General features: G+C 41.6%; 2 protein-coding genes across 4 annotated transcripts; one reads left to right on the top strand and one right to left on the bottom strand.

Annotated features, from left to right (window-relative positions):
* The first annotated feature begins 19 nt into the window (after positions 1–19).
* Positions 20–15391, top strand: LOC137293432 (triokinase/FMN cyclase-like). Of its 2 annotated transcripts, XM_067823965.1 has the most exons (17): positions 20–158; positions 2518–2826; positions 3325–3435; positions 3655–3839; positions 4213–4291; positions 4973–5097; positions 5643–5727; positions 5997–6086; positions 7621–7737; positions 8377–8520; positions 8870–9004; positions 10249–10367; positions 11224–11327; positions 11522–11555; positions 12019–12105; positions 12527–12669; positions 12960–15391. In XM_067823965.1, exons 2-17 carry the CDS (start codon positions 2619–2621, stop codon positions 13021–13023), a joined length of 1830 nt encoding a protein of 609 aa, XP_067680066.1. In that variant the 5' UTR covers positions 20–158; positions 2518–2618; the 3' UTR covers positions 13024–15391. The 2 variants fall into 2 exon arrangements, with proteins under 2 accessions (XP_067680066.1, XP_067680065.1); XM_067823964.1 differs by lacking the exons at positions 20–158; positions 12960–15391 and adding an exon at positions 1546–1672 and having other exon boundaries at positions 12527–12940.
* On the bottom strand, positions 13159–27527 carry LOC137293433 (5'-3' exonuclease PLD3-like). Of its 2 annotated transcripts, none has more exons than XM_067823966.1 (11): positions 27377–27527; positions 26301–26529; positions 25783–25883; positions 25183–25366; positions 24430–24553; positions 17837–17967; positions 17437–17625; positions 17113–17252; positions 16055–16223; positions 14735–14834; positions 13159–13976 (listed from the first exon to the last, which is right to left on the bottom strand). In XM_067823966.1, the coding sequence occupies exons 2-11, from the start codon at positions 26511–26513 to the stop codon at positions 13804–13806; spliced, it is 1524 nt and encodes a 507-aa protein (XP_067680067.1). In that variant the 5' UTR covers positions 26514–26529; positions 27377–27527; the 3' UTR covers positions 13159–13803. The 2 variants fall into 2 exon arrangements, with proteins under 2 accessions (XP_067680067.1, XP_067680068.1); XM_067823967.1 differs by having other exon boundaries at positions 26301–26501; positions 27377–27428.

Below are 27527 nucleotides of genomic sequence, written 5' to 3'. Positions count from 1 at the left end.
ATACACAACAAACTAGGCCAGACGACTAATATGGCCTCGTTTGTCTCGCTGACCTTGACCCAGACCCGAGCTGAGACTTTGAGGTGCAGGGTACAGACACTGGGCTGCTAGAAGAGGGCACAGTGCGTTGTGACTGGGCACAGACATCTAATTACAAAGTGAGTCGCGTCTATCGATATCATGAAATATTACATTCTTTCACAACCTGAGCTCCAATGCATGTGAGAGTACGACACAGGGTTTGCCTGTTTGCAGTTGGACCGAACCTCATGTAATCTGATAGTTAGAACAACTGCTTATATATAGTCTGTTATTTAATCTGTATAGAAATGACAGAGAACTGGCCACATTTATCCAGTCCTGTCATCTGCTGTGCGCTTATTTGATCGATGACAGTCCAATATGGATATCAATTCATACAGATTTCGTTTACGCATCATTGTCGCACGAAGTTATAATGCTACGACTGTCGCAAGTCTCTCCTGTGCGTTAGAAGAGGAACGAGTATCGCATTGATCAACATGTTGGGGCAATGTCGTATGAGTACACTAATTATCTCTCTAATGTGATACAAATGTAGTCAGAAACAGACCGATGAAGTGCACATTTATCATTGTACAAAATTGCCACATAAATATAAATAGCACACTTGTTTTTGATGTACTAATACACCACAGCTCTCTGATATGTGAAAACTTTCCGGACTCCACCCAAAACAGTGTTTAAGAAACTAACAGCATTGAAAACGTAAAAGTTGGTATCTGTCGCGGCGGGGTGAAACCGCAGAAACGGAACAGCCAGTATCTCGTCGTGCACGGGATACACATGCCTGATGAAAAGTTGAATGGTGACGTGAAACAGTTGATGATTAAAGTGTACGATTTTTTCCGTGCTGAAGCCGAGAGGGTCAAACCATTTTATGCCATTAGTAAATTCCGTAAGCGGGCATCAAAAGCTTTAGGAGTGTCAGCAAACATTGCGAGGGTGATGCGAAGCAGGTAGGGTTCGTGTCAAAATCACACAAATTACAACATTTGAACATTCTTTCCAAAGAACCTGGCAAGACAGTCCATCAACGAGCTCTATTCTGAAAACAAATACATGTCACTGAAAATTTTTTTAAAGCATTTGAATCAAGAACACAACCTCAGAGTAACAACGTACACGCTCTGGCGACTCCTACACGCTTTCGGGTGTCGTTGTAAGAACATTTCGGGAGAGGATAGGTCAGTACTCTGTGAACGCTCTGATATCGTTCACTTGAGAAATAATTTTCTCAGGGTAATAAAGAAGAAGCGCGAGGAAGGGTTCGACCAAGTGTACTTGGACGAAACCTGGGTGAATGTCTCGCACACTGCCAGCAGTCAGTGGGTACCCGATGGGGGTGATAAGGGGTTACGTAGAAAATTGCCTCTAGTGAAAAGAGAGAGACTAATAATTTTCTGTTGGTTGCTCCAGCAAAGGCTTTCTACCAGGCTGCGACTTGGTATTCAGGGCAAAATCCACAGATAACAGAGACTACCATTGCGAGATAAATGGTTTTCCTCGATTCGGTTTAAAACAAGTTGGTACCAGCTCTACCAGAGAAGTCTTTTTATCATAATGGACAATGTCTCATACCACAACGTGCAGGACCCCCACAGTAAAACCCCGACATCGAACAGTCGAAAAGGTGATATGATATCATGGCTCGACAAATTTCACATCGCACGACCTTCAAAGGCAACGAAGCCTCAGCTATGTGAGATCATAAAAACCTGGTGAACCTGATGGTGAACCTTTCTACAAAGTTGACAGTTACATAAAAAGTAAGGGTCACGATATTCTGCTACTTCCACCCTATCTCAGTGACCTTAAGCCCATTCAGATGATATTGGTATTGTCAAAGGAGATGTTGCCAAATCAAACACAACTTTTGGATTACGTCACGTGGAGGTTTTGGTTAAGGAATCCCTTAACAAAATCACGACTGAAACTTAGCAAAACTGTGTCAACAAGGTAGCTAACGTCATGGAACAAAGTTTCTGCTGTCGGGATGACTTACAACGGGCAACTGTGGCACCACATGTCATCCCTTTAAATCGTGACTATGACATTACGACAGAAGAGGAGCCGACAGCTCTCCCGGAATAGATTTTGAGATGTACCCGTATTGATTAGCTGTTCCGTTTCTCAGGTTTCACCCCGCCGCGACAGATAACAACTGCGTTTTCAGAGATGATAGTTTCTTAAACAACTTTTCTGGTGGAGTCCGGAAAGTTTTCACATATCAGAGAGCTGATTGGTATTATTAAATTATAAACACGTGTACTATTTATATTTATATGGCAATTTGGTACAATGATAAAATGTGCAATTCATCTGTCCGTTTCTGGCTCAAACGGTCTGTAATCATATTTAATTATACGTTAATTGGTTATTTATGGGTTATCGCTTTGGTCCCGTCGTTTCCGACGAGACGATTTGCTGTCCAAGGGGTCGAGGATTCACATCCCATATTCGTTGTTATGTTTTCAGCGCCAGTGGTACACGTCAACGCTTCAAAATTCGACGTTAACCCTATAACAAACTCACACATTCATCAAGCTAGCACGAGCGCAAACAAGGAACTGTGCAGTATGAGCGGACAGGGCAGTAAGAAGTTGATCAACTCCGTGGAGCGATGCGTGGACGACATGCTGGAGGGCTACGTGGCCCTCAACCCTGGGGTGCGTCTACTACAGGGTCATCGCATCGTGATCAGGGCCGACGTCGAGGACTACGTGAAGTCCGGCAAGGTGGCTGTGTTGTGTGGGGGCGGATCTGGGCACGAGCCAGCACAGGCAGGTAAGAACGTTGGGAACTATACTACTCAAATTAAGTTAAAGAACACCCGGAGTTGAATGGCCCTGTCTTGCTATATGGCGGAGGTCTTTGAATAATCGAACCAGGACCAGGACACCTAGTGATCACCACCATGAGCATCTATCTATGAAGTGGGGATAGGATGTCAACCGAGTCAGCGAACTTGAACACAGTATTCTGTTAGTCGCCTCTTACGACAAGTATGTGTTGTTCAAAATTCTAACTTGCATCGCTTCGGCTATCTTGCAATATAAGTCATATGAAACAGCGTGTGTTCTTTAACTTTGTAAGTTCATAATATAATAAATATAATACATATAATAAACGTTCTGCTACAACATTCCTAAATCAAACAAGATAGAAAATATCACGTACTGTAGCGGTAAACCAGGTAAAAATGTAACTACGAAACCGAGAGTCGCCTCTTTATCATTCTTAATGAAGGTGATACAATTATTTGGATTGATTTCTCTGTGCAAGGGTATGTCGGGAGGGGTTACCTGACGGCATGTGTGGCTGGAGCGGTGTTCGCCTCTCCCCCTCCACAGGAAATACTTCCGGCAATAAGAGCTGTGGCCAAACGGAACAAGGGTACGTGTGGCGCTCTATCTTTGAAATCAATTACTGAAGTCGTTGTTGTAGGAGTTATTACTTTTAAAAATAAAACCATCCAATAAGGTTATTAGAATATTTACTTAGGATCTGTCTCTGTACTGCTTTTGATTCTACTTCTGAAAGTTCATGACAGATCACAGAAGTTCCTGAGAAGGTAACCCCCACTCTCCGTGTGTTGTGACTGTGTCTGTACAGGCGGATGTCTGTTGTCTGTGGCCAACTACACAGGAGATCGACTCAACTTCGGACTGGCCTACGAGAAGGCCCGACAAGAGGGGATCAAAATCGCCATGATAGTTGTGGGCGAGGACTGCGCCGTGACGACCAACGACCGCACTGCGGGTCGAAGAGGACTTGTTGGATATATCGTCACAAATAAAGTAATTGAACGTTTTGATTTTAACATTCTGACCAACGTCAAAATATTCGACGTCACTATTCATGGTATTTGCTTACAAAAGAAATCTTGCATCGGAATCGAATGGAATCGAAACAATTTTGATGTTTACAGTTAATGCGCTCAGGAACACGAAGCCTCTGTGTCGACATTGGGCGATAGGATAGCCTAGTGGTTAAAGAATTCGTTCATCACGCCGAATACCCGGGTTTGATTCCCCACATGGGTACAATGTGTGGAGCCCGTTTCTTGTGTCCACTGCCGTGATATTGCTGGAATATTGTTTAAAACGTCGTAAAACTCCATCACTATGACGGGGTCTGTGGTGCCTTACAAAATCGTTCACTGTTTGTTAGATTGCTGGAGCTTTGGCCGAGATGGATCGGAGTCTGGAGGATATCGTTGAGATTACTACAGCTGCCACCAAACAGATGGGTAAGTGAAGTCTGGGGACATCCCCTGTCGTAATAATTTCAAAATAGGTTTTCACAGCGAAATAAACCATCGGGCAAAGGAATCATACACTTGAAACTTGGATTTGATATTTTATGACATACTCACTGATATGATGCTTGTCAAGATACCCGCATCGTTTCAACATTGAATCACCATCTGCTGTTTGCTTCATCTAAACATTTTTCCTGGTGTTTTATACCAAACATTTCGCTGCCGTGCTCCACGCCCTGTAAGTGATCTCGGAGTTACAACTGACGTTATGTTTGTCTTAAGTCAACCTTAAAGTATGGGAGATAATACCGTTTTATCTCTAAGATCGCCGGTTCGCGTCCTAGATTTCTGGGCCTAGTGTTTCGAAGTTCTCATAGCGCGAAGTTAGTCGGAATTGTCATACATTTACATTAACGTTCGACAATCTTACCGCTTAGTCCTGGGCATAGATTATCGAAGTTCTCTCAGTGCTAAAATAGACTGCTAAAGTTACTGTCAATGCATGGCACATACGCCTGTCTTAGCGCTAAAAGAGATCCGAAAATGATCATGGTGTTTGGTCTGTCAGAGAGGTGTAAACTTCAGAGAGATGCATCTCCTTGGGTATCATCCCTATTAAAATTATGACCAAATCCCTGTAAATTCCCGCTCCACCACTCCCCACTTCAGGGACTATCGGCTTGAGCTGGAGTGCGTGCTCTGCGCCAGGATCTGGACCGACGTTCAGCCTCGGGGACAATGAGATGGAGTTGGGTCTGGGGGCACATGGAGAGGCGGGCGTCAAGCGCATGAAGGTCTGGGTCCTTTTGGTTAACTGTATACGCTCAACAATTAGATGTGAAACTGACAGGAAACCTTTGTACAATTACATGATCATTACGTGCCCACTTCATATACAACCTTGGTTAGTGGATGTGCAGCGTCTGTCCGAGGAGGGAATATCGTTGTTCGATCACCTAGCACAGTCAAAACGAAAATAAGTTACTTGTTGCTACCTTGCCTGCTGCTTGGCGTTAAGGTGGAAAATCAAGTCCAGGTCCTCCTTTCACACAACGCAAAGGTGATCGTGAATCACTAAGGTAAGGTTAAAGAATTGACTTTAAGATTGACCATAGTAACACTGCCTCATGAAAGGAGCCCCTGGTCGGCTTGAGGGCGGTATGCTGTGACTCGGTAGGGCATCTCCGTATCTTAGCACTATTAAACCTTCTTAAAATCATGTACAGTCAGTCACACACCTACACAACATCATACGCTACTTTACCTTGTGAGGTACGTTACTGTCTATGCCGTAAAATAACACTCACTCTGTAGCACTAAATGCGGTTCCTGTTGGCAGATGACGAGTGCCAGGGAAGCAGTGAAGATCATGATAGACCACATCACCAACCCAGACAACCCAACATATCTCAAGGTCACAAAAGGTGAGGGTCACGACGACCTTTTTCCCATCCGTTACATGAAGGCATAAATACGTCTTGACTTACCATAATTATTACTCGGACATTACCGTAATTACAATAAAAGGTTTGCGGCTTGCAATTGGACACCTTTCATTTTAGAACTTCTGAATACATCTTTCTTGATAAAACATATCATGATGCTTATGAGAATCTTCAACAAGATGGTGGTTCCCGTCTTTCAGGTATACAGCAGAAAACATGCATAAATAATTCCGGGGTCTTGTTTACAGGTGACCATGTTGCCATCTTCATCAACAACCTCGGCGCAACCACCGTCATGGAAATGAACATCGTCGTGGGAGAAGCAATATCGTACCTTGGTGAGACCCAATACTGGAACATGTCACTTTACGGGGGTTAAGGAGCTTAACGCCGAACTCAGCAATATTCCAGCTTCATGTCGGCGCTCTGTAAATATTGGAGTCTGGACCAGATAATGTTGTGTTGTGATCAACAGCATGAACACCAATCTACAAATCTGGGATGCGATGAAATGTGTCAACCAAGTCAGTGGCCTAACATGGGCCTACCCAGAAGTAGAGGGGGGTGGGAGGGTTCCTGGGGTTCGACAACACACACACACACACACACACACACACACACACACACACACACACACACACACACACACACACACACACACACACACACACACACACACACACACACACACACACACACACACACACACACACACACACACACACACACACACACACACACACACACACACACACACACACACACACACACACACACACACACACACACACACACACACACACACACACACACACACACACACACACACACACACACACACACACACACACACACACACACACACTTTTTGAAAATCAAGGTTTTAAATTTATTGCGTTGGCGGAGCCAAGGGGGATCCAGAGGGTTCAAACCCCCGGACACACACACCCTTTCCAAATTCCTGGATCCGCCCATATCTGACCATCCGATCCCGTTAGTCGCCTCTTACTGCAAGCGTGGGTTTCTGGAGACCAATTCTACACCGGATCTTCGCGGGTCTTTAGCAATTTGAAAGAAGTGGATTGCCCTTAACGTGTTTCTACGAGGATGAAGATTATTATTTTTACTTTGACCTATATGCACGTGGCGTTTGTGACGACGTCCGCAAAACTTTGACCTTTGTCTTCAGTCAAATATGATGATCTACGTCAGTAAGAAAAACATTTTTTATGAATGAACATCTTCCTGATCAGACATATTGCAGAGCAGATATCTTCCTTCGGGGACAGACTATATATTACTGACTGTAATATTAAATTAAATGCAGCCTGTATTCCGCCCGCCATGAACGGACGCAGGCTCGATTTCGTGTAAAGGCGCTTTGTCTGTCGAGAGCCCAGTCTCCAACAATGATCGACAACTTAGCCCACGTCAACGAAGTGATCTCAGCGCACGGATTACTTTAAGTCTGTGTTAATGTATGTGAATAACCATCGTCTTAGCGTGTGACAAGCCGTTTTCACAATACTGATATCTTAAATTATTTAGAGATCTCTTGAATGAAATTATAGGTATCTTGCATTGAAGATAACTCCTATTGAATTGAAGATAATAGAAAACAGAAAATCAATAAATCTACAATGGCATCCATTATGCCGAGAAATGCAATTAAGATGTTAAGAAGCTTAATAATGATATTTTGAAAAGTATGAAGGATATCGTCAACTGAAATGAGATATCTTGTCACATTAGCTCACCCTGGTGCTTTCTTTTAACGTTACAAGCTCCTGTGGTGTAAACAACAGGACTGGTTATGTTCTCTGGTCACGATAGGCATGAAAGAAAGACACAGGTGCATATCTTGTGTTGCAGAAACCATGGGTATGCATGTAGCTCGCGCCTACAACAGCCCCTTTAAAACCTCCCTGGAGATGGCTGGCATCTCTATCACTTTGCTCCGCCTGGACACGACACTAACACAGGCTCTCGGTAAGTCCACATCTCACATCCTTGCTAATGCAGCGTATATTATTGTGCGATATGTAGCCAATCTATTATGATAAACACCTTTGTCCCATCACCCCAACAGCTTCATGTTGAACGCTGTTGAAATAGCACTCAGTTGAAAACAGCTGTCCAATCAAATTGCTCCCATGAGCGAAAGAAAGGATGAGTTGGTTTAGACAAGAACACGAAGCTTTGGTGATGAGGTCCAGAGCTTTATTAGAATAGTGCGAGAATATAATATACTGGGTAACAGTCAGTGAAATTTGAGAGCAGATCAAAATCCTTCATGTAACATGATGGCATACCAAATGTTAGGTTTCATTTCACGCATGCATTTGTAGGGGCACGATATATAATCTTTGTTGAAATACCTGTACCGTTCCCTTAGTGATATACATGTACTTTCTTATATGTTAAAAAGAAAACTTAGATACTTCGAAAGCAGAATACGCAATGCGCTACTGTTTTGGTTTTGGTGTGTGTGTGTGTTTTGTGAGTTACGTGTTTCCACGGGGAGTTAATGACTAGTTAACAGTATTTCTGTCAGTGCTGATGACAGTACTGATTTATATTGTTTCACTTATGTAACCAACCGTGACCTTCTAACACTCTCTCGTGCAGATTATCCAACTGATTCTCCACACTGGCCACGCCCACTTCTACCACATGGAGTGACTGACAGGCAGACCCCGCCTCGTTTAGTGCTGGATTATATTGAAGACACGCCTAGTGCTACACTGGAGGGCTGTGCGAAGGTAGAATCAGGTACGTGATTGTATGATAATCGCAGAGTTGCAAATATCATGACTTTTCATAAGTATTGAATATGATGCTCCAATACGTCTTGAGTCGGGTCCCTTTAGAAGTGATCGTGAAATCTCCAAGATCAGTATTTGTGGACATAATGGTTTCCCTATTCCAAAGAAAACTGCCGTCATTGTATACCAGAATCCTAACACTATAAAGCTGGTGAAGGTCTAGTTTAGAATATTTTTTTTAAGCTTTATTAAACAGTTTAAGATTTTATCTACGTTAGCTGAGATTCAGTAAGGACAACACTGTGGTTCAGGGACTGTGAGACAGGCTAGACGAATGTCACTTCTCCACATTTCAGATTATGCAGGCAAACTGTTCGAGATCATTGCGCACGTGTCCAAGAAACTGATTGAGAACGAGGCTCGACTGAACCAACTGGACACAGAGGGGGGAGATGGGGACACGGGCAGTACATTAGCACGAGGAGCTAGAGGTGAGCGTCTGAAACCCACAAAAAATGTTTAAAATAATACATAAAAGGTGATAATAGTTATTTTGGTCCCCAGAATTGGTGTCAATAATAAAGCAGTGTCGTTTAAGACAGGGTAAAGAGCGTTCCGCAGCTGCAGATACAGTAGCCTTGAAATATACTGAGGGAAAAAATAAGGGATGTCATGAAAGGACAAGTGTTCCTTTTTTTCCAAGGTTTCTTCACTAGCTTTGTATCGCATAACTTGTGAAGAATCCTGGGAAAAAACACCTGTGCTGTTATGTAATCCCTTATTTCTTTCCATCAGTATATTTATCTCTTAAAGGTCACATGCAGCCAAAAAAACAAACATAAGTAAAACACAGTTATCACTTATTCATGATATATAAAATGCATTGCCGATTACGAAACAAATAAACAAAACTAAACGCGTATAATCGCAATACTTTATTTATAAGATCAATTTTCTGTACTTGAGTTAACCTCCCTCGAAACGAAACAGCCGCGATACCGAACCCAGTCAGAGTCAGTGGGTGAGCACTCAAGTGTAGCATGTTCATTGGCAACTGGTTCATGAAAATACGCTTAGGCGGCTCTATGTTTATGGCTTATAAGCTAACTTCAAATTGCATATGGCCAGTGATTGATTGTCATTAGCAGACAGGAAGACAAAAAGGTGTCAGTAAACCAGACACTGAGTTTTCTCTGTAACAGAAGCTGCTTATCAACATCAACATGCTTTTTTTATGTAACGTGTAGATTATTTACGTGTTTGTGTACACAAACAAGATTAGACTACAGCTCAGGACCTCATACTCCTGGCAGGCATACTGTTTGAAGCTCCGCGAACCTATTCACTGCGCATGCGTTATGAGATCAGCGCAGCATATAGCTGTTGAAACCACTTTTTTCCCCAACGCTGGGGGAAAATTAGTGAATCGTTTGAACTCCGATTTCGCGGGCTTTTTTCATTGCGTTTTGTTTTCAACTTCATAGGTTGAATTGGAATTTGTGATGATTTATTTGTTACGGTAAGTGCATACCGAAAGGTATCATCATCTACAAAGTTGTGTTTTACGTGATATGTGACCTTTAAAGGAGGACTTGGCTGAGGTAAGTCGGCATTCCAAATAAATATGATTCAAATCATTCAAATTCTTTTGTGTGTAGGTAAGTTGTCAGGTAATGCATAAAGAATTCGAAAAAAATATGATATTTGCCAAGCTGTACTGTTTCCTTTATTTTAGCCATTTTAAAGCAGCTTGGTAACAAAGACAATCCCGGTTTGCCTGTTGATAAGCCAAGTTCCTTAGTCCAAGCTCTGGCCACAACAGCTGAAAACCAGATGGGGGGTGCGTCGGGCGCAGTGAGTGGTTTAGTGTTGATGATTACAAATGCACCATTCGAAACGAAATCCCTGTCCATACCAAACTGGATCCCGTTTCACAAAGCCCTCGAAGCTCTGCAACTATCAGGAGTAAATATTACAGTATAGAAAGTACGAATACTACGAGAAAAATTCTAAGGCACGAATGACAGACTCGAATGTCCATGACATATGTGATATGGATGGCCCATTTGTCTAAGGCGCCACTGTCACACTCTTGTAATCGTGGGTTCGAATCCTAAATCCTTACAATATATTTGGTTTGTTATTCTTAAATGTTCAAGTGAGGTTCACCAACGTGGAATAGTTTTCATACCTCCATCACTTACTGTGAGTTCAGTTTTACGCCGCCCCCAGCAATACTTCATCTATATGGTGGCGGCCTGTAAATAATTATGTCTGGACAAGACAATCCAGTGATCAGCAGCATGAACTTCGATCTTAGCAACTGGGAAGCGATGTGTAAATCAAGTCAGCGTGCCTGACAACCCGATCCCGTTAGACGCATCTTACGACAAGCATGGGTTACTGAAGGTCAATATTCTAACCCAGACTTTCATGGGTCTCGCTGACTGTCCTCATTCAACTTTAACCAGCCATGTCATGATGTAAACAGAGTAATGCTCACAGGATTGTAGGGGTAGGCTAGTGGTTAAAGCGTTCGCTCGTCACGCCTAAGTCCCGGGTCCGATTTCCCATATGGGTATAACGTGTGAAGCCAATTTCTGGTGTCCCCCGCTACGATATAGCTGGAATATTGCTAAATGCGGCGTAAAAGCCCACTCACAGCGTTAAAGCCAACTACCTTACTCATCCCATGACACAAATCCCTCAGCTGCACAGCCTTCTGCTGACGTCATCGTCGAGCTGTCTGAAGGACTCTGTGACGGTAACGGCATGGCGTGACGCCCTCTCACAGGGCATTGACGCCGTTAGAAGGTGAGCCCTTCTTACATAACGTCTTTATCTGCTCATATAGTGGCTATGCTAAATGATGTACTTTACTGATATTGTTTATATAGCTAAATGCTAAATGGTGCACCTTGCAGATATCCTGTGTATGGCTGAATGCTAAACCGTGTATAACATACCAATATGGTGTGTAACTAAACGCTAGATGGTGTATATTGCAGGTACGGAGGCGCTGAGCCCGGAGACAGGACGATGGTGAGTAGTGACGCAGACATTTAAACGAAACTACTTCGTATCTGCTATATATCATCGGTCGTTCACAGTATACTTTTGTTATTTCATTTGAGCAATCGAATATCACTTTTGATTTCATTTGAATAGGAACCACATAGAGCCAAACTGTATGAACATCGGAGCATACCATAGTATCTTTGAACAAAGTAAATATTAATTCCAAAGTTCTTAAACTATCATTTTATACCTCGAAGGTTAATATATTACTAAGGATGTAGCGTCATGTTCATTTAATATATGAGACTTTGTGTGCAGTCTGACAGTGATACGACCAGCTGTACCACAGAATACAATAGTTTACCCAAACCAGAGGGAACGTGTAGCGCATCTATGCGTAAGTGAACAGCCTCTAATCCAATAACTTGTGATGACATGTGGAAGTGATGACCGTGACTTACTGTTCCCCTGACGCGTCTGTCCACAGCTGGACCCTCTGTGTGCTGCGAGGGATGTTCTGTTATCTAGACTGTCAGAGACAACGCCCATCCAAGCCTTCACGGAGGCGGTTCAGGTACGTGACAGGGTAGCACATATCTTAATGGGGAGGCTACGTGTTGCATTCTTGACACTGCCATGCTTGTAACACAATTCAAGCTTCAGTTTCGGTCAAATAAGAAAGAAAACCCAAAAATAACTCTTGACGAAAGCAGTTTTGAAAGCTCCGGCTTTAGTTAGTGTTGTGTTTGAGGAAATTGTCCTGTTCCCCTTGAGTTGGAACGGCTAAAGCTAGTGCATCATGTGGTCCTGGATCCAGTGCACGACTTCGAATTCGTCAGAAGAACATCCACAGATCGAGATGTGTCGATTTAGGATTTGTATACTCATGACATCCACAAAACTAGTCATTTATGTTTAGGGTAACTAATATATATTCGTGTGCTGTTATACAGTCTTGTCCACTGTAAGAGATATTTATCAATGGTCTGTCGCAGGCAGCAGAGAAGACAGCAGAGGCGACAGCGACAATGAGGGCATACGCTGGACGGGCCAGCTACGTCAACCCAGACCGTCTAACCCAGCCTGACCCCGGGGCCACGGGGGTGGCAATTTGGCTCAGGGCCATACTTGAGAAATTGTAAGAGGCAACCAGGAATATATGAACTTAAACAGATTCACAGAAGAATGCTTGCGTCGCCAGTCAACATTTACGGAGTTCCCCAATACAGAAGATCGATCGTTCCGTTCCAAATGGACATTGTCCGCAGTGAAATATTGCAGTGTGACCTCTCTATGATGCCTCATCCTTGTTTCTGGTTGAATTATTATTGTAAATCGATTGATTTATGGTCACATATGGTCAATGCATATATATTTGTGTAATAAGACACGCTAGTAATTATTGTAAAGGTTTGCTTCTTGTTTAAGGCCGCCCTCAGCAATTTTCCCGCTGTATACACATCAAATCTGGGCCGGACAATCCAGTGACTGACATCAGGAGCATCTTTCTACACAATCCTGATTAAAAAAATGCGTCAACCAAGTCAGCGAGTTTGAACACCCGATCCTGTTTGTCACCTCTTATGACAAGGATGGGTAACTGAAGACCAATTCTAATCCTCAGGGATTCTATTCCTAAATAACTATTTTATTTAAAAATAACAGTTTTCCAGGTTATGGGTCCCACCAGAAATCGACTTTATATAAACGTAAGCCAATCTTAAATCACAAGCACACTGTAGTACAAATGGGTTGCGCAGCATAGAGAAAATAACCAGTCTTCTTACATGCTTCGCTCGCATAGAAGAAGACTTTTCATATTCTATATGCTGCGCAACCCCATTTGCGCTTTGAACAGTTGCCTGTAGAGAAGACGTTATCCCTGTATTATGGCTGGCGGGTATGCAGCTGTTTATCTTCCATAAACAATACTGGAATATGGTCCATGCTACATGCTACACGGAATACACCAGGAATGATGCCTGTAATAGTAAGGCTTGGTAATAAGACCTGTATAATTGTTTACTTATATTTATATTCCTGTGCCTGTGGCTGAGTTGCGTTGTCGTTGTTTGATGAAGTGTTTAATATCCGAGCAGTTTCACGGAGCAGTGTATAGAAATCCAGACTTTCTTTGTTTTGATCCGGGCCTCAAACGCTTAAATTAACTTTAATGCAACCCGCCGACATATTTCCAAACCTTGTGACTCCAGCACTGAAATGATTTTCATGTCTTCACGCCAAGACACCAAGGGCACCTTGACTATAGACTCTAGTTTGTGTAGTAGGAGAGAGGATGTGAATAGTTCGAGGTCCAGTCGCGGAGGAATACATTCTCTAGTTGTTGGCGTAAGGACAGCGTGTCGTTATCAGACTTTGGCTCTTCCATAATGAAACCTATACCCGCCGTGTACAAAAAGTAGTCCCCTGACCAGTTTGAGGTTCCTGTAAAGAAAGTTGACTTAAGAGTGCGGAAATGTTGGCAGAAATCGGAATACAGTTTAATGTACTTCTACTAATATCAGAACCCATGGTTATACTATGATTGGTCGTATTTTCAAACGAAACATATCTCTACCGACATTGACGAATCCATAATTTTGTGCCAGTTTAAGTCTACATCTAGACTTTGTATTTAACTTTTAACGTGTGAATTCACTGAAACCACTTTCCTGGTCTCAGTGGTCTACCGTTTAAATGGCACAATTCAATGTCCCGATGCTCAAAGTAGTCGTAACGTTACGACCGGTCGTAACTCTATGGTGTATCATAGGTTTTCGAATGATGTAGTGCTAACGCTTTGTGGATCTGGGCTCTTATTCTCGAAACGTTCGTAGCCCTACGAATTCTTAACTTTGATCGTAGTCTATGTGTTAAGAATGACCTTAAGAAGTTCGTAGGGCTACGAACGTTTCGAGAATAGCTAGCCAGGACCCAGACTTGGATACAGAGGCGAACGCAGAGGGGGCTGTGGGGGTGCGCTCCCCTCCTTTGGTCCTGGAACTTTGTTACATGACCATTGAAACTCGGGTGAAAATGAAGTGTCAAAAAGAGCCGTATCCGCCCCTGGGATGTGTAGTGACTCTTTCATCGTAACAGGCAGGTTTAGTTGAGCGAACACGCAGTCCTTTATAGGAGCAAATGTTCTAAGTAATGACATTATCTGCGAATCTATAAGTCCACTTTAAGACTAGCGCTCTCACCTATGTAGGCGTGTCTGTCTGTGACCATGTACTTGTTGTGGTTCACTCGTGTGTATGGAACCGGTTCCTGCTTATGGGTGGTTGGAAACTCGAATACTCTCTGCAGAAAAGAAACAAGTTGGAAACACATATAAAACACTGTTGACTGTGACCGTTCTGGGTCTTGTATATGCCTTGTGTAATTTCTTCGAGTATTTTCAGATTTGCTGTATCTGAAAACTGGTATGGCCAGGAAAAAAGAAAACCTTTACAATATTATATTAATTTTGCAAACATCTTATAGAGCCAAACCCCAAAACTACTATAATGGATACTTTGCTGAGAACGTGCCATCCCAAATATAACATGTTACAAGCCAAAGCCCTAACGTTCTGCAGGATGCTAACACACGCACTCACAAATAGTGAATAATAAAATTGATTAAATTTAAATTAACTTGCAATATTTTCCCACTAAACAGCACACTTCCCACGTTTACGCCAATTAGAGAAAATGTTGGGAGGCATCATTGTTTGTCGAAGAGTCTCTTTGATTACCATATGATTTGAAAAAAAAAAAATAATTAAGTGCGGAATACTGAGGCAGAACTACTTATCGTCTCGGCTTGCAAATCGCGTCAGTGTTTTTGACAATAAAACCTAACCTATTGAAGTGTAACTGCCACTTTCTTCTGCGTAGATGATGCTTACGTCATTGTAGAACTTAGTTGCGTCTTCGTAGACATTATATTACGTAGATCGTAATTGTATTACAATGCGTCACTAATGTCAGTGTCAGTGAGTTTGGTTTTACGCCGCTTTTAGCAATATTCCAGCAATATCACGTCGGGGGCACCAGAAAATGGGCTTCACACACTATACCCATGTGTGGAATCGAACCCGGGCCATCGGCGTGACGAGCGAACGCTTTGGCAACGAGGCTACCCCACCGCCCTGTCACTAATGTAACTGATCCGTGAAGGTCCGGGGTAGAGCAGGCCTTCACCAACCCATGCTTGCCATAAAAAGGCGTCTATGCTTGTCGTAAGAGCTACTAACGGGGTTGGGTGGTCAGGCTTGCTGACTTGGTTGACATCGGTTCCCAATTGCGTAGATCGATGCTCATGCTGTTGATCACTGACCGCCGCCATATAGCCGGGGTAATGCTGAGAGCGGCGTAAAACTAAACTCACTCATTCATTTATGTAAGTAATAGCAATGCGCTTCTTTACAGCCAGATTAACTAAAAAGGTGATCACTCACGCTTGCTTTCTTGTCTTGCCGGACATAAAGTTCTGAACTTATATCATGGTGGGGACAAACGTAGAAGAATACGGCTCACCACTTCCACGTCCACCGGTGTTTGCACCGACTGGCCAAACATCTCAAGGGAGCGCAGGTACAGCAGCATGTCGGGGTGGGAATGGTTCCAGTGACTGGCCATGAGGTTGATGGTGACGTTACGGTCGTAGGCTGCAGTCTTCAGGGCGTCATTCAGGACCGGCCAGTATCTACAAGGGCGAATGTTTGCTGTATGGGACCAGATATGCCAGTGAGCGATAGAATGACCAACATCCCTCGACAAACTGGTACTCTTTCAGAAAATTAACCTAGTCGCGGGGTCTGACCGCCAGATCCACGAAGTCGCCTCTTACGATTGGCCTTGGTTTGCGGAGACGAGCTCAGACAAAGAATTCATTGGTTCTGTATTAGTGTCATGCATCATGCCATTTGAACGCTTAAGGCGGTGGAGCAGCCTAGTGGTTAAAGCGTTGGCTCGTCATGCTGAAGACCCGGGTTCGATCCCAACATGAATACAGTGTGTAAAGCCCATTTCTGGTGTCCCCGGCCATGATATTGAAGGACTATTGGTAAAAGCGATGTAAACCTAAACTCATTCAGTAATTCATTCATTTGGACGGTTAATTTAGTCTTCGAAATCAGCTGCAGTGATTGAAAGTAAGAATATTTCTTAACGTCAAATCTTATCCTTGAAAACACTCATGTAGTCGCTCATTACAGTCCTGATAATGACATACATTTGCGAGACAGAATCATGCAATCCTGCTAAGAACTGGTCTTCTCCACCCCATGCGTAAGACGGTGTCGTAAGAGATGACTAAAGAGCGGGGCCTATATTTCCGAAGCTCTCCTAGCGCAAAGATGGTCGTAAGTTAGTGTTGATAAAAGACACTTACGACTATCTTAGTGGCAAGAGAGCTTCGAAAATCTAGGTCCTTGTTTATTTGATTGGTGCATGTCATCCTATACGGCGGCTTCAAAACAACATACAACCATGAAACAACATTTTAGACAGAGCACAAGGAACTGTCCACAGTCAACGCCCGCTATGGACACGGTATCCTCCCACACCGATATTTACTGATCATGTCAATTCACCTCCTGGGTGCGTTCAGATATATGAAGGGCATATAATCCATGACGGCGATGTAGATGAAGTTCCTGGCCTTGCTGATGACGTCCAGGATGGCGTCAAGGTCAGCTGTTCGTCCTTCAGGGCAAAATGAAGCCGGCGAGCTCTGGAGGAGAAAGATTGTATGTCATAAATAATTTGTTCAAAATCTATTTTGTTATTGAAAGCTATTTGAAAGCTATTAATCCAAGAAGATTACATTATTATATCAAGATTCTATTGCACTATGGCATATTCCATATGCAACGTCTCTTGTTACTATATTCTTGTTACTCGTTCTCACTACTGACCGAAAGATACACCGTTCCCGTGTCAGTAACAAATGGCATATCCATCTTGTAGGCAGGTGAGAAGTCATGTGACCACGAGGCGGGGACGCTGGCGTCCTCTGATGCTAGCTGCCAGTACACCTGGAAGATCTTTTCCATGTCGTCTGCGAGACAGCTACAGTTTTGCACCAACACTCCTAACTCTTTCACCTACAACACTCACGGGAAGTCCAGTCAAGCAGTGCCAAATCATTTTACACTTCCGTAAACATCAATACGAATTTGATAAATATCTACTCCGTTGCTGTTTCATCATCAGAAATGAATTGCCTTCAAGAATTGCCTTCATGTTTCCAGTAATATTGATTTCTGACTTTCCATAAAAATGGCTCGTCAACACTGGAGGTCCTCGTGAATGTACCTGGGTGTAGGATCTCCAGTCGATGTTTGCGCTGCCCACATAGAAGTGTTGTCCGTCCACTAGCCACATCTTGGTATGGAGTACACCGCCCCCAACCAGCCGGGTGAAGTTCATGCTCCTCACATCGGCCCCTTCAACACACACATCACCCCCAGTACGACAACCTGCTCTAGAATGTCCTTTTAACTCGTACTCCATAAGCGCAGACAGTTCTCTCTTTGTCAAGTAAGGGCGTCAGGTTTGGGTCTGTAAGCGCTTCACATTTAGATAAACCTTCACTCTTGTTGCGAACAGCTTACAGAGGGGGCTGGGAAGAAGGGTGAGGATTCCCAGTATTTCTCGTCCACCCAGCTATACCGTGTAACCCTTTACAACACTCAACCCACTTTTCTCAATCTCTTTCTCTGAGTTTTCTGAACAAGTCCAACTGATGACACAAAGGGAAAGTGCGTTGGCCCCGTGTAAACCCTTCTTATCGAATACCTCGCCGGTACAATGTTTCAAGAGAATTAATGACGTCCCGCTCCTGGTGTGACTAGAATATGGCCTAAAACACTCCCAAACATAAACTCACAACCAAAATTTCTACAGAGAGTCTTGTTTTCTCTCCTTGACGTAAGACAACGTTTGCCAAATATTAGAAACCATCAGGATACTCATCAGCATACTCTAATGCATACTCATCAGCGTTGAATATGAAATCACTAATGCATACTCATCGGCGTTGAATATGAAAGGTAATCACTAATGCATATTCATCAGCGTTGAATATGAAATCTCTAATGCATACTCATCAGCGTTGAATATGAAAGGCAATCTCTAATGCATACTCATCAGCGTTGAATATGAAAGGTAATCTCTAATGCATACTCATCAGCGTTGAATATGAAAGGTAATCTCTAATGCATACTCATCAGCGTTGAATATGAAAGGTAATCACTAATGCATATTGATCGGCGTTGAATATGAAATCTCTAATGCATACTCATCAGCGTTGAATATGAAAGGTAATCTCTAATGCATACTCATCAGCGTTGAATATGAAAGGTAATCTCTAATGCATACTCATCGGCGTTGAATATGAAAGGTAATCTCTAATGCATACTCATCAGCGTTGAATATGAAAGGTAATCTCTAATGCATACTCATCAGCGTTGAATATGAAAGGTAATCACTAATGCATACTCATCAGCGTTGAATATGAAGGATAATATCTAATGCATACTCATCGGCGTTGAATATGAAATCTCTAATGCATACTCATCGGCGTTGAATATGAAAGGTAATCTCTAATGCATACTCATCAGCGTTGAATATGAAAGGTAATATCTAATGCATACTCATCAGCGTTGAATATGAAGGATAATATCTAATGCATACTCATCGGCGTTGAATATGAAATCTCTAATGCATACTCATCAGCGTTGAATATGAAAGGTAATCACTAATGCATACTCATCAGCGTTGAATATGAAGGATAATATCTAATGCATACTCATCAGCGTTGAATATGAAATCTCTAATGCATACTCATCGGCGTTGAATATGAAAGGTAATCTCTAATGCATACTCATCAGCGTTGAATATGAAAGGTAATATCTAATGCATACTCATCAGCGTTGAATATGAAGGATAATATCTAATGCATACTCATCGGCGTTGAATATGAAATCTCTAATGCATACTCATCAGCGTTGAATATGAAAGGTAATCTCTAATGCATACTCATCAGCGTTGAATATGAAAGGTAATCACTAATGCATATTCATCGGCGTTGAATATGAAATCTCTAATGCATACTCATCAGCGTTGAATATGAAAGGTAATCTCTAATGCATACTCATCAGCGTTGAATATGAAAGGTAATCTCTAATGCATACTCATCAGCGTTGAATATGAAAGGTAATCACTAATGCATACTCATCAGCGTTGAATATGAAAGGTAATCTCTAATGCACATTCATCGGCGTTGAATATGAAATCTCTAATGCATACTCATCGGCGTTGAATATGAAAGGTAATCTCTAATGCATACTCATCAGCGTTGAATATGAAAGGTAATCACTAATGCACATTCATCGGCGTTGAATATGAAATCTCTAATGCATACTCATCGGCGTTGAATATGAAAGGTAATCTCTAATGCATACTCATCAGCGTTGAATATGAAAGGTAATATCTAATGCATACTCATCAGCGTTGAATATGAAGGATAATATCTAATGCATACTCATCAGCGTTGAATATGAAAGGTAATCTCTAATGCATATTCATCGGCGTTGAATATGAAATCTCTAATGCATACTCATCGGCGTTGAATATGAAAGGTAATCACTAATGCATATTCATCGGCGTTGAATATGAAATCTCTAATGCATACTCATCGGCGTTGAATATGAAAGGTAATCACTAATGCATATTCATCGGCGTTGAATATGAAATCTCTAATGCATACTCATCAGCGTTGAATATGAAAGGTAATCTCTAATGCATACTCATCAGCGTTGAATATGAAAGGTAATCACTAATGCATATTCATCGGCGTTGAATATGAAATCTCTAATGCATACTCATCGGCGTTGAATATGAAAGGTAATCACTAATGCATATTCATCGGCGTTGAATATGAAATCTCTAATGCATACTCATCAGCGTTGAATATGAAAGGTAATCTCTAATGCATACTCATCAGCGTTGAATATGAAAGGTAATCACTAATGCATACTCATCAGCGTTGAATATGAAATCTCTAATGCATACTCATCGGCGTTGAATATGAAAGGTAATCTCTAATGCATATTCATCGGCGTTGAATATGAAATCTCTAATGCATACTCATCAGCGTTGAATATGAAAGGTAATCTCTAATGCATACTCATCAGCGTTGAATATGAAAGGTAATCTCTAATGCATACTCATCAGCGTTGAATATGAAAGGTAATCACTAATGCATACTCATCAGCGTTGAATATGAAATCTCTAATGCATACTCATCAGCGTTGAATATGAAAGGTAATCTCTAATGCATACTCATCGGCGTTGAATATGAAAGGTAATCTCTAATGCATACTCATCAGCGTTGAATATGAAAGGTAATCACTAATGCACATTCATCGGCGTTGAATATGAAATCTCTAATGCATACTCATCGGCGTTGAATATGAAAGGTAATCTCTAATGCATACTCATCAGCGTTGAATATGAAAGGTAATATCTAATGCATACTCATCAGCGTTGAATATGAAGGATAATATCTAATGCATACTCATCAGCGTTGAATATGAAAGGTAATCTCTAATGCATATTCATCAGCGTTGAATATGAAAGGTAATCACTAATGCATACTCATCGGCGTTGAATATGAAAGGTAATCACTAATGCATATTCATCGGCGTTGAATATGAAATCTCTAATGCATACTCATCAGCGTTGAATATGAAAGGTAATCTCTAATGCATACTCATCAGCGTTGAATATGAAGGATAATATCTAATGCATACTCATCAGCGTTGAATATGAAATCTCTAATGCATACTCATCAGCGTTGAATATGAAAGGTAATCTCTAATGCATACTCATCAGCGTTGAATATGAAGGGTAATATCTAATGCATACTCATCAGCGTTGAATATGAAGGGTAATATCTAATGCATACTCATCAGCGTTGAATATGAAGGATAATATCTAATGCATACTCATCAGCGTTGAATATGAAATCTCTAATGCATACTCATCAGCGTTGAATATGAAAGGTAATCTCTAATGCATACTCATCAGCGTTGAATATGAAAGGTAATCTCTAATGCATATTCATCAGCGTTGAATATGAAAGGTAATCTCTAATGCATACTCATCAGCGTTGAATATGAAAGGTAATCACTAATGCATACTCATCAGCGTTGAATATGAAAGGTAATCTCTAATGCATATTCATCAGCGTTGAATATGAAAGGTAATCTCTAATGCATACTCATCAGCGTTGAATATGAAAGGTAATCTCTAATGCATATTCATCAGCGTTGAATATGAAAGGTAATCTCTAATGCATACTCATCAGCGTTGAATATGAAAGGTAATCTCTAATGCATAGTCATCAGCGTTGAATATGAAAGGTAATCACTAATGCATATTCATCAGCGTTGAATATGAAATCTCTAATGCATACTCATCAGCGTTGAATATGAAGGATAATATCTAATGCATACTCATCGGCGTTGAATATGAAATCTCTAATGCATATTCATCAGCGTTGAATATGAAAGGTAATCTCTAATGCATACTCATCAGCGTTGAATATGAAAGGTAATCACTAATGCATATTCATCAGCGTTGAATATGAAATCTCTAATGCATACTCATCAGCGTTGAATATGAAGGATAATATCTAATGCATACTCATCGGCGTTGAATATGAAATCTCTAATGCATATTCATCAGCGTTGAATATGAAAGGTAATCTCTAATGCATATTCATCAGCGTTGAATATGAAAGGTAATCTCTAATGCATATTCATCAGCGTTGAATATGAAAGGTAATCTCTAATGCATACTCATCAGCGTTGAATATGAAAGGTAATCACTAATGCATACTCATCAGCGTTGAATATGAAAGGTAATCACTAATGCATACTCATCAGCGTTGAATATGAAAGGTAATCACTAATGCATACTCATCAGCGTTGAATATGAAAGGTAATCTCTAATGCATATTCATCAGCGTTGAATATGAAATCTCTAATGCATACTCATCGGCGTTGAATATGAAAGGTAATCACTAATGCATATTCATCAGCGTTGAATATGAAATCACTAATGCATACTCATCAGCGTTGAATATGAAAGGTAATCTCTAATGCATACTCATCAGCGTTGAATATGAAAGGTAATCTCTAATGCATACTCATCAGCGTTGAATATGAAAGGTAATCTCTAATGCATATTCATCAGCGTTGAATATGAAATCTCTAATGCATACTCATCAGCGTTGAATATGAAAGGTAATCTCTAATGCATACTCATCAGCGTTGAATATGAAAGGTAATCTCTAATGCATATTCATCAGCGTTGAATATGAAAGGTAATATCTAATGCATATTCATCAGCGTTGAATATGAAATCTCTAATGCATACTCATCAGCGTTGAATATGAAAGGTAATCTCTAATGCATATTCATCAGCGTTGAATATGAAATCTCTAATGCATACTCATCAGCGTTGAATATGAAATCTCTAATGCATACTCATCAGCGTTGAATATGAAATCTCTAATGCATACTCATCAGCGTTGAATATGAAAGGTAATCTCTAATGCATACTCATCGGCGTTGAATATGAAAGGTAATCTCTAATGCATATTCATCAGCGTTGAATATGAAAGGTAATATCTAATGCATATTCATCAGCGTTGAATATGAAATCTCTAATGCATACTCATCAGCGTTGAATATGAAAGGTAATCTCTAATGCATACTCATCAGCGTTGAATATGAAAGGTAATCTCTAATGCATATTCATCGGCGTTGAATATGAAAGGTAATCTCTAATGCATACTCATCAGCGTTGAATATGAAAGGTAATATCTAATGCATATTCATCGGCGTTGAATATGAAAGGTAATCTCTAATGCATATTCATCAGCGTTGAATATGAAAGGTAATATCTAATGCATATTCATCAGCGTTGAATATGAAATCTCTAATGCATACTCATCAGCGTTGAATATGAAAGGTAATCTCTAATGCATACTCATCAGCGTTGAATATGAAATCTCTAATGCATACTCATCAGCGTTGAATATGAAATCTCTAATGCATACTCATCAGCGTTGAATATGAAAGGTAATCACTAATGCATACTCATCAGCGTTGAATATGAAATCTCTAATGCATACTCATCAGCGTTGAATATGAAAGGTAATCTCTAATGCATATTCATCAGCGTTGAATATGAAAGGTAATATCTAATGCATATTCATCAGCGTTGAATATGAAATCTCTAATGCATACTCATCAGCGTTGAATATGAAAGGTAATCTCTAATGCATACTCATCAGCGTTGAATATGAAATCTCTAATGCATACTCATCAGCGTTGAATATGAAATCTCTAATGCATACTCATCAGCGTTGAATATGAAAGGTAATCTCTAATGCATACTCATCAGCGTTGAATATGAAGGGTAATATCTAATGCATACTCATCAGCGTTGAATATGAAGGATAATATCTAATGCATACTCATCAGCGTTGAATATGAAATCTCTAATGCATACTCATCAGCGTTGAATATGAAAGGTAATCTCTAATGCATACTCATCAGCGTTGAATATGAAGGATAATATCTAATGCATATTCATCAGCGTTGAATATGAAGGGTAATGGGACAGAGGTCCAACATGCCGCAGGTTGTGGTCAACTGATGGCCAGTAGTTTTGTTCCGACAAGTCATGACAGAATTTTGAATCTATCAACTAAACATGGGGATCTTGGCGCGCCCCGAGATCATAGGGGCCATGTTAACACTGATGTATACGAAATAGTTTTCCAGTATTGAGGGGATTTACACTAAATTAAGATAACCTTGGTTCTAACATACCTGCTGCTGCAAGCCTCTCTGTGTCGACATCTGGAAACACCGCCGATGGCTGATTCTGCACAATTTGAATTTTCACTTGACCTTGACTGCTAACGTCAAACAGGGCGTCAAACACTTCTTGTCCCTGTAATGACGAAGATGAGCTCAGACACACGAGCATATAGAATAGCACAAGTCATTAGGGGAATCCGGGTGGAGAAACTTCAAGCAGACCAATGCTTCTTGAAAGAGGGAACTGAAGCAATCTACTGACTAAACGCTGCAATACTAACCCGGCAGCATGGGACCTCAGTCACTGACTGATTACCATGAAAAGGTTGGAATATAGCTGATTATGCAGGTGGGATATAATATCGAGTCTTTATGCAGGTATATGGGAGGTCGTTCTCAGGAGAAAGTCAAGAACCTGGGCCCTTATTCTCGAAACATTCGTAGCCATAAGAATTCTTAACTTTGATCGTAGCCAAGGTGTTAGGTATGGGTTTAAGACGTTCGTAGGGCTACGAACGTTTCGAGAATAGCTAGTCAGGCTTGGGGTTCACAAGGCAGCGTCACTCGCACACCTTAACATAGACTTACGACATTCGGAGTACTAAGATCAACCTGAGAAACAGGAACCTAAAATCAAATGTCACAATTCACAATGAATGACTGGCGAAAGCTTTGAAGTCGAAAATGTGTGTCTCTACGACTGAAGCCCGGTAGCAATGGCGTGATATGCATTTGGTTATATATCTGCCCTTGTTTGTTCACCTGTTGAGAACTGGGGTCAGTTGGTGTGGTGTCATTCATCTGCAAAGTCCAATAAAAAGATGCCACAGATATCGTCTGCTCTGCGTTCCGTATCAGGTCCAAGATGGCCGGACCCGTGCGTGGGTGTACCAGTTCCTCGTCTTGGTAATGGAGACTGTCGGGAATGGACTCTACCAACGTAAATCTGTAACGTTTCCATAATTTCTTAAAATGATTATAGTTTAAAGGAGGCTTTGCTAATACTACCCGTGTACAATTCCCACAAAATGTCCCTATCATGAAGGATCTCCTTTTGTAATAAAACTGTCAGATGGCCATGGACTTTCTATATTTTCGAGCTCCACACAAGGTATTATCATTAAACTTAAAAGAAATAATGGTGGTGCCTACCCAGTTTAAATGGTTCCATCAAAAACAGGTGATAACCTCGTGCAAGTTATGACTTCAAATACACATCCACTGAGATATCAGTACTTGTTCGTTTCGTTTTCAGCACTATCAAACATGGGTATTTGATATACTTGACTGGCGGTATATTTGAATTTTTCGTCTCGACATCAGTCGAATCATGAGACTGGGATGGATGAATGAAGTACTTGCACACATCTGTCTCTGCAGCCTATGTCAGGATGTGTAGTAGTAGCCACCTCGGCCTTCTGGCTGCTTCCGTTGTGGAGATCCTGCAGAGACTCGGGATGAACCTACACAGACAAAACTATACATGTGGTCGCCGTAAAGACTCCGGCTGGAAGAATGTGTACACGCACGCACGCACGCACGCACGCACGCACCCACGTGTACACTCTAATTCACCTACCGTACTATGTGCACCTAGTTCGTAAAAACACAAGTACCCTTCAGATTTAGAAACATTCATGGATGCCTTATTGGACCAGAGAAAATTAACACCTGCACAGCTATGTATGGATTCTGTGGGACCTACTCACCTTGTCCTGGTGGGGTGGCATGAGGAAGTGGACAAGAATTCTGTGGGATCTAGTCACATTGCCCTGGTGGGGTGGCACGAGGAAGTGGACAAGAATTCTGTGGGATCTACTCATATTGCCCTGGTGGTGTGACACGAGGAGGTGGACAAGAATTCTATGGGACCTACTCACGTTGCCCTGGTGGGGTGGCACGAGGAAGTGGACAAGAAGACCAGCAGTGAAAGCAATACACAGGATGATCGCCAGTGTCAGGAACAGCACCACCTTCTGTGACCGTGTCATGGTCTTCACCAATTCACTCCGCTCCTTCTGATGTCTGGAAGTGGCGGTGGGTGTCGCACCGTTTGCAGGTTCCTCAAGGCTGTAGTTCTCCTGTCGACCCATGGCTCAGTAATGGATCCTGGTTGAATAAGTGAATGTTCGTTTTTGCCACAACACCAACCAAAATGTATGGTGATCTGTAATCGATCATGTATGTCCCAGACAAGATGGTTTTGGTGGAATGATGGGACGTGTGACATCGGATAAACCGGAGGTGTTCTTTAAATGTCCGACACCAAGATTATCATGTCTGGTGTAAAGATATGTGACAACCGTGTAAAGATATGTGGCAGGAATGTTGCGAGTTTCAGCGTTAAACAACCAAACTCACACAGTTATAACTTCCCCTCTACTTAATCTCATCACAAGTTAAGTTTTTGTCTGTTTCCTTTTTGCTTAACGTCGCACTGAGCAACAGTCAAGGCGGTCTGTAAATAATCCAGTCTTCACCAGACAATCCAGAGATCAACATCATGAGCATCGATCTATGCAAATGAGATACGATGAAATGCTTCAACCAAGTCAGCGAGCCTGACCACCTGATGCCTTTAGTTAGACTGCCACTTACGACAGGCGTAATGTTACGATCGCTTTATGGAACAGTTCCTGAGCCGTTATTTCCGAAGCTATCTAAGAGCTAAGATAGCCGTAAGTTAATGTTAATGTATGGCACCTACGACTACCCTACCACTGAGAGATCTTCGAAAATCTAAGCCCAGACCTTGTAGGGACAACGTAAACTGCTTGTGTGGACCACTCATGCTGCCAGCGAAGACACACCGACTGACATAAGTTAACCTTTTTGATAGCTGAAGTGTCTGACTATGTGTGCTACATCTTGCATTGTTACAGCTGGCGTTAGTAAAGAGTATCACAGATACACTTTCGCTTCAAAAGACAACTATAATTGTTATAGTGGGACGTACCTTCAGTCTCGTCTAGATCTGTTCAATATCCACGCTACAGCTAAAGACACTTGACACTGACAAAATCTCCGTGGTGTTATCTTAGTGGTACAGGTACTAAACTACACAGGTATACAATAGCTGATAACATGGTGACTATCACACGTGGTAT

The sequence above is a fragment of the Haliotis asinina genome, chromosome 8 (assembly GCF_037392515.1).
Source record: "Haliotis asinina isolate JCU_RB_2024 chromosome 8, JCU_Hal_asi_v2, whole genome shotgun sequence".
Classification (NCBI taxonomy): domain Eukaryota; kingdom Metazoa; phylum Mollusca; class Gastropoda; order Lepetellida; family Haliotidae; genus Haliotis; species Haliotis asinina.
Note: the sequence above shows the minus strand (reverse complement) of the source record. Positions and strands in the feature narration are given on the sequence as shown.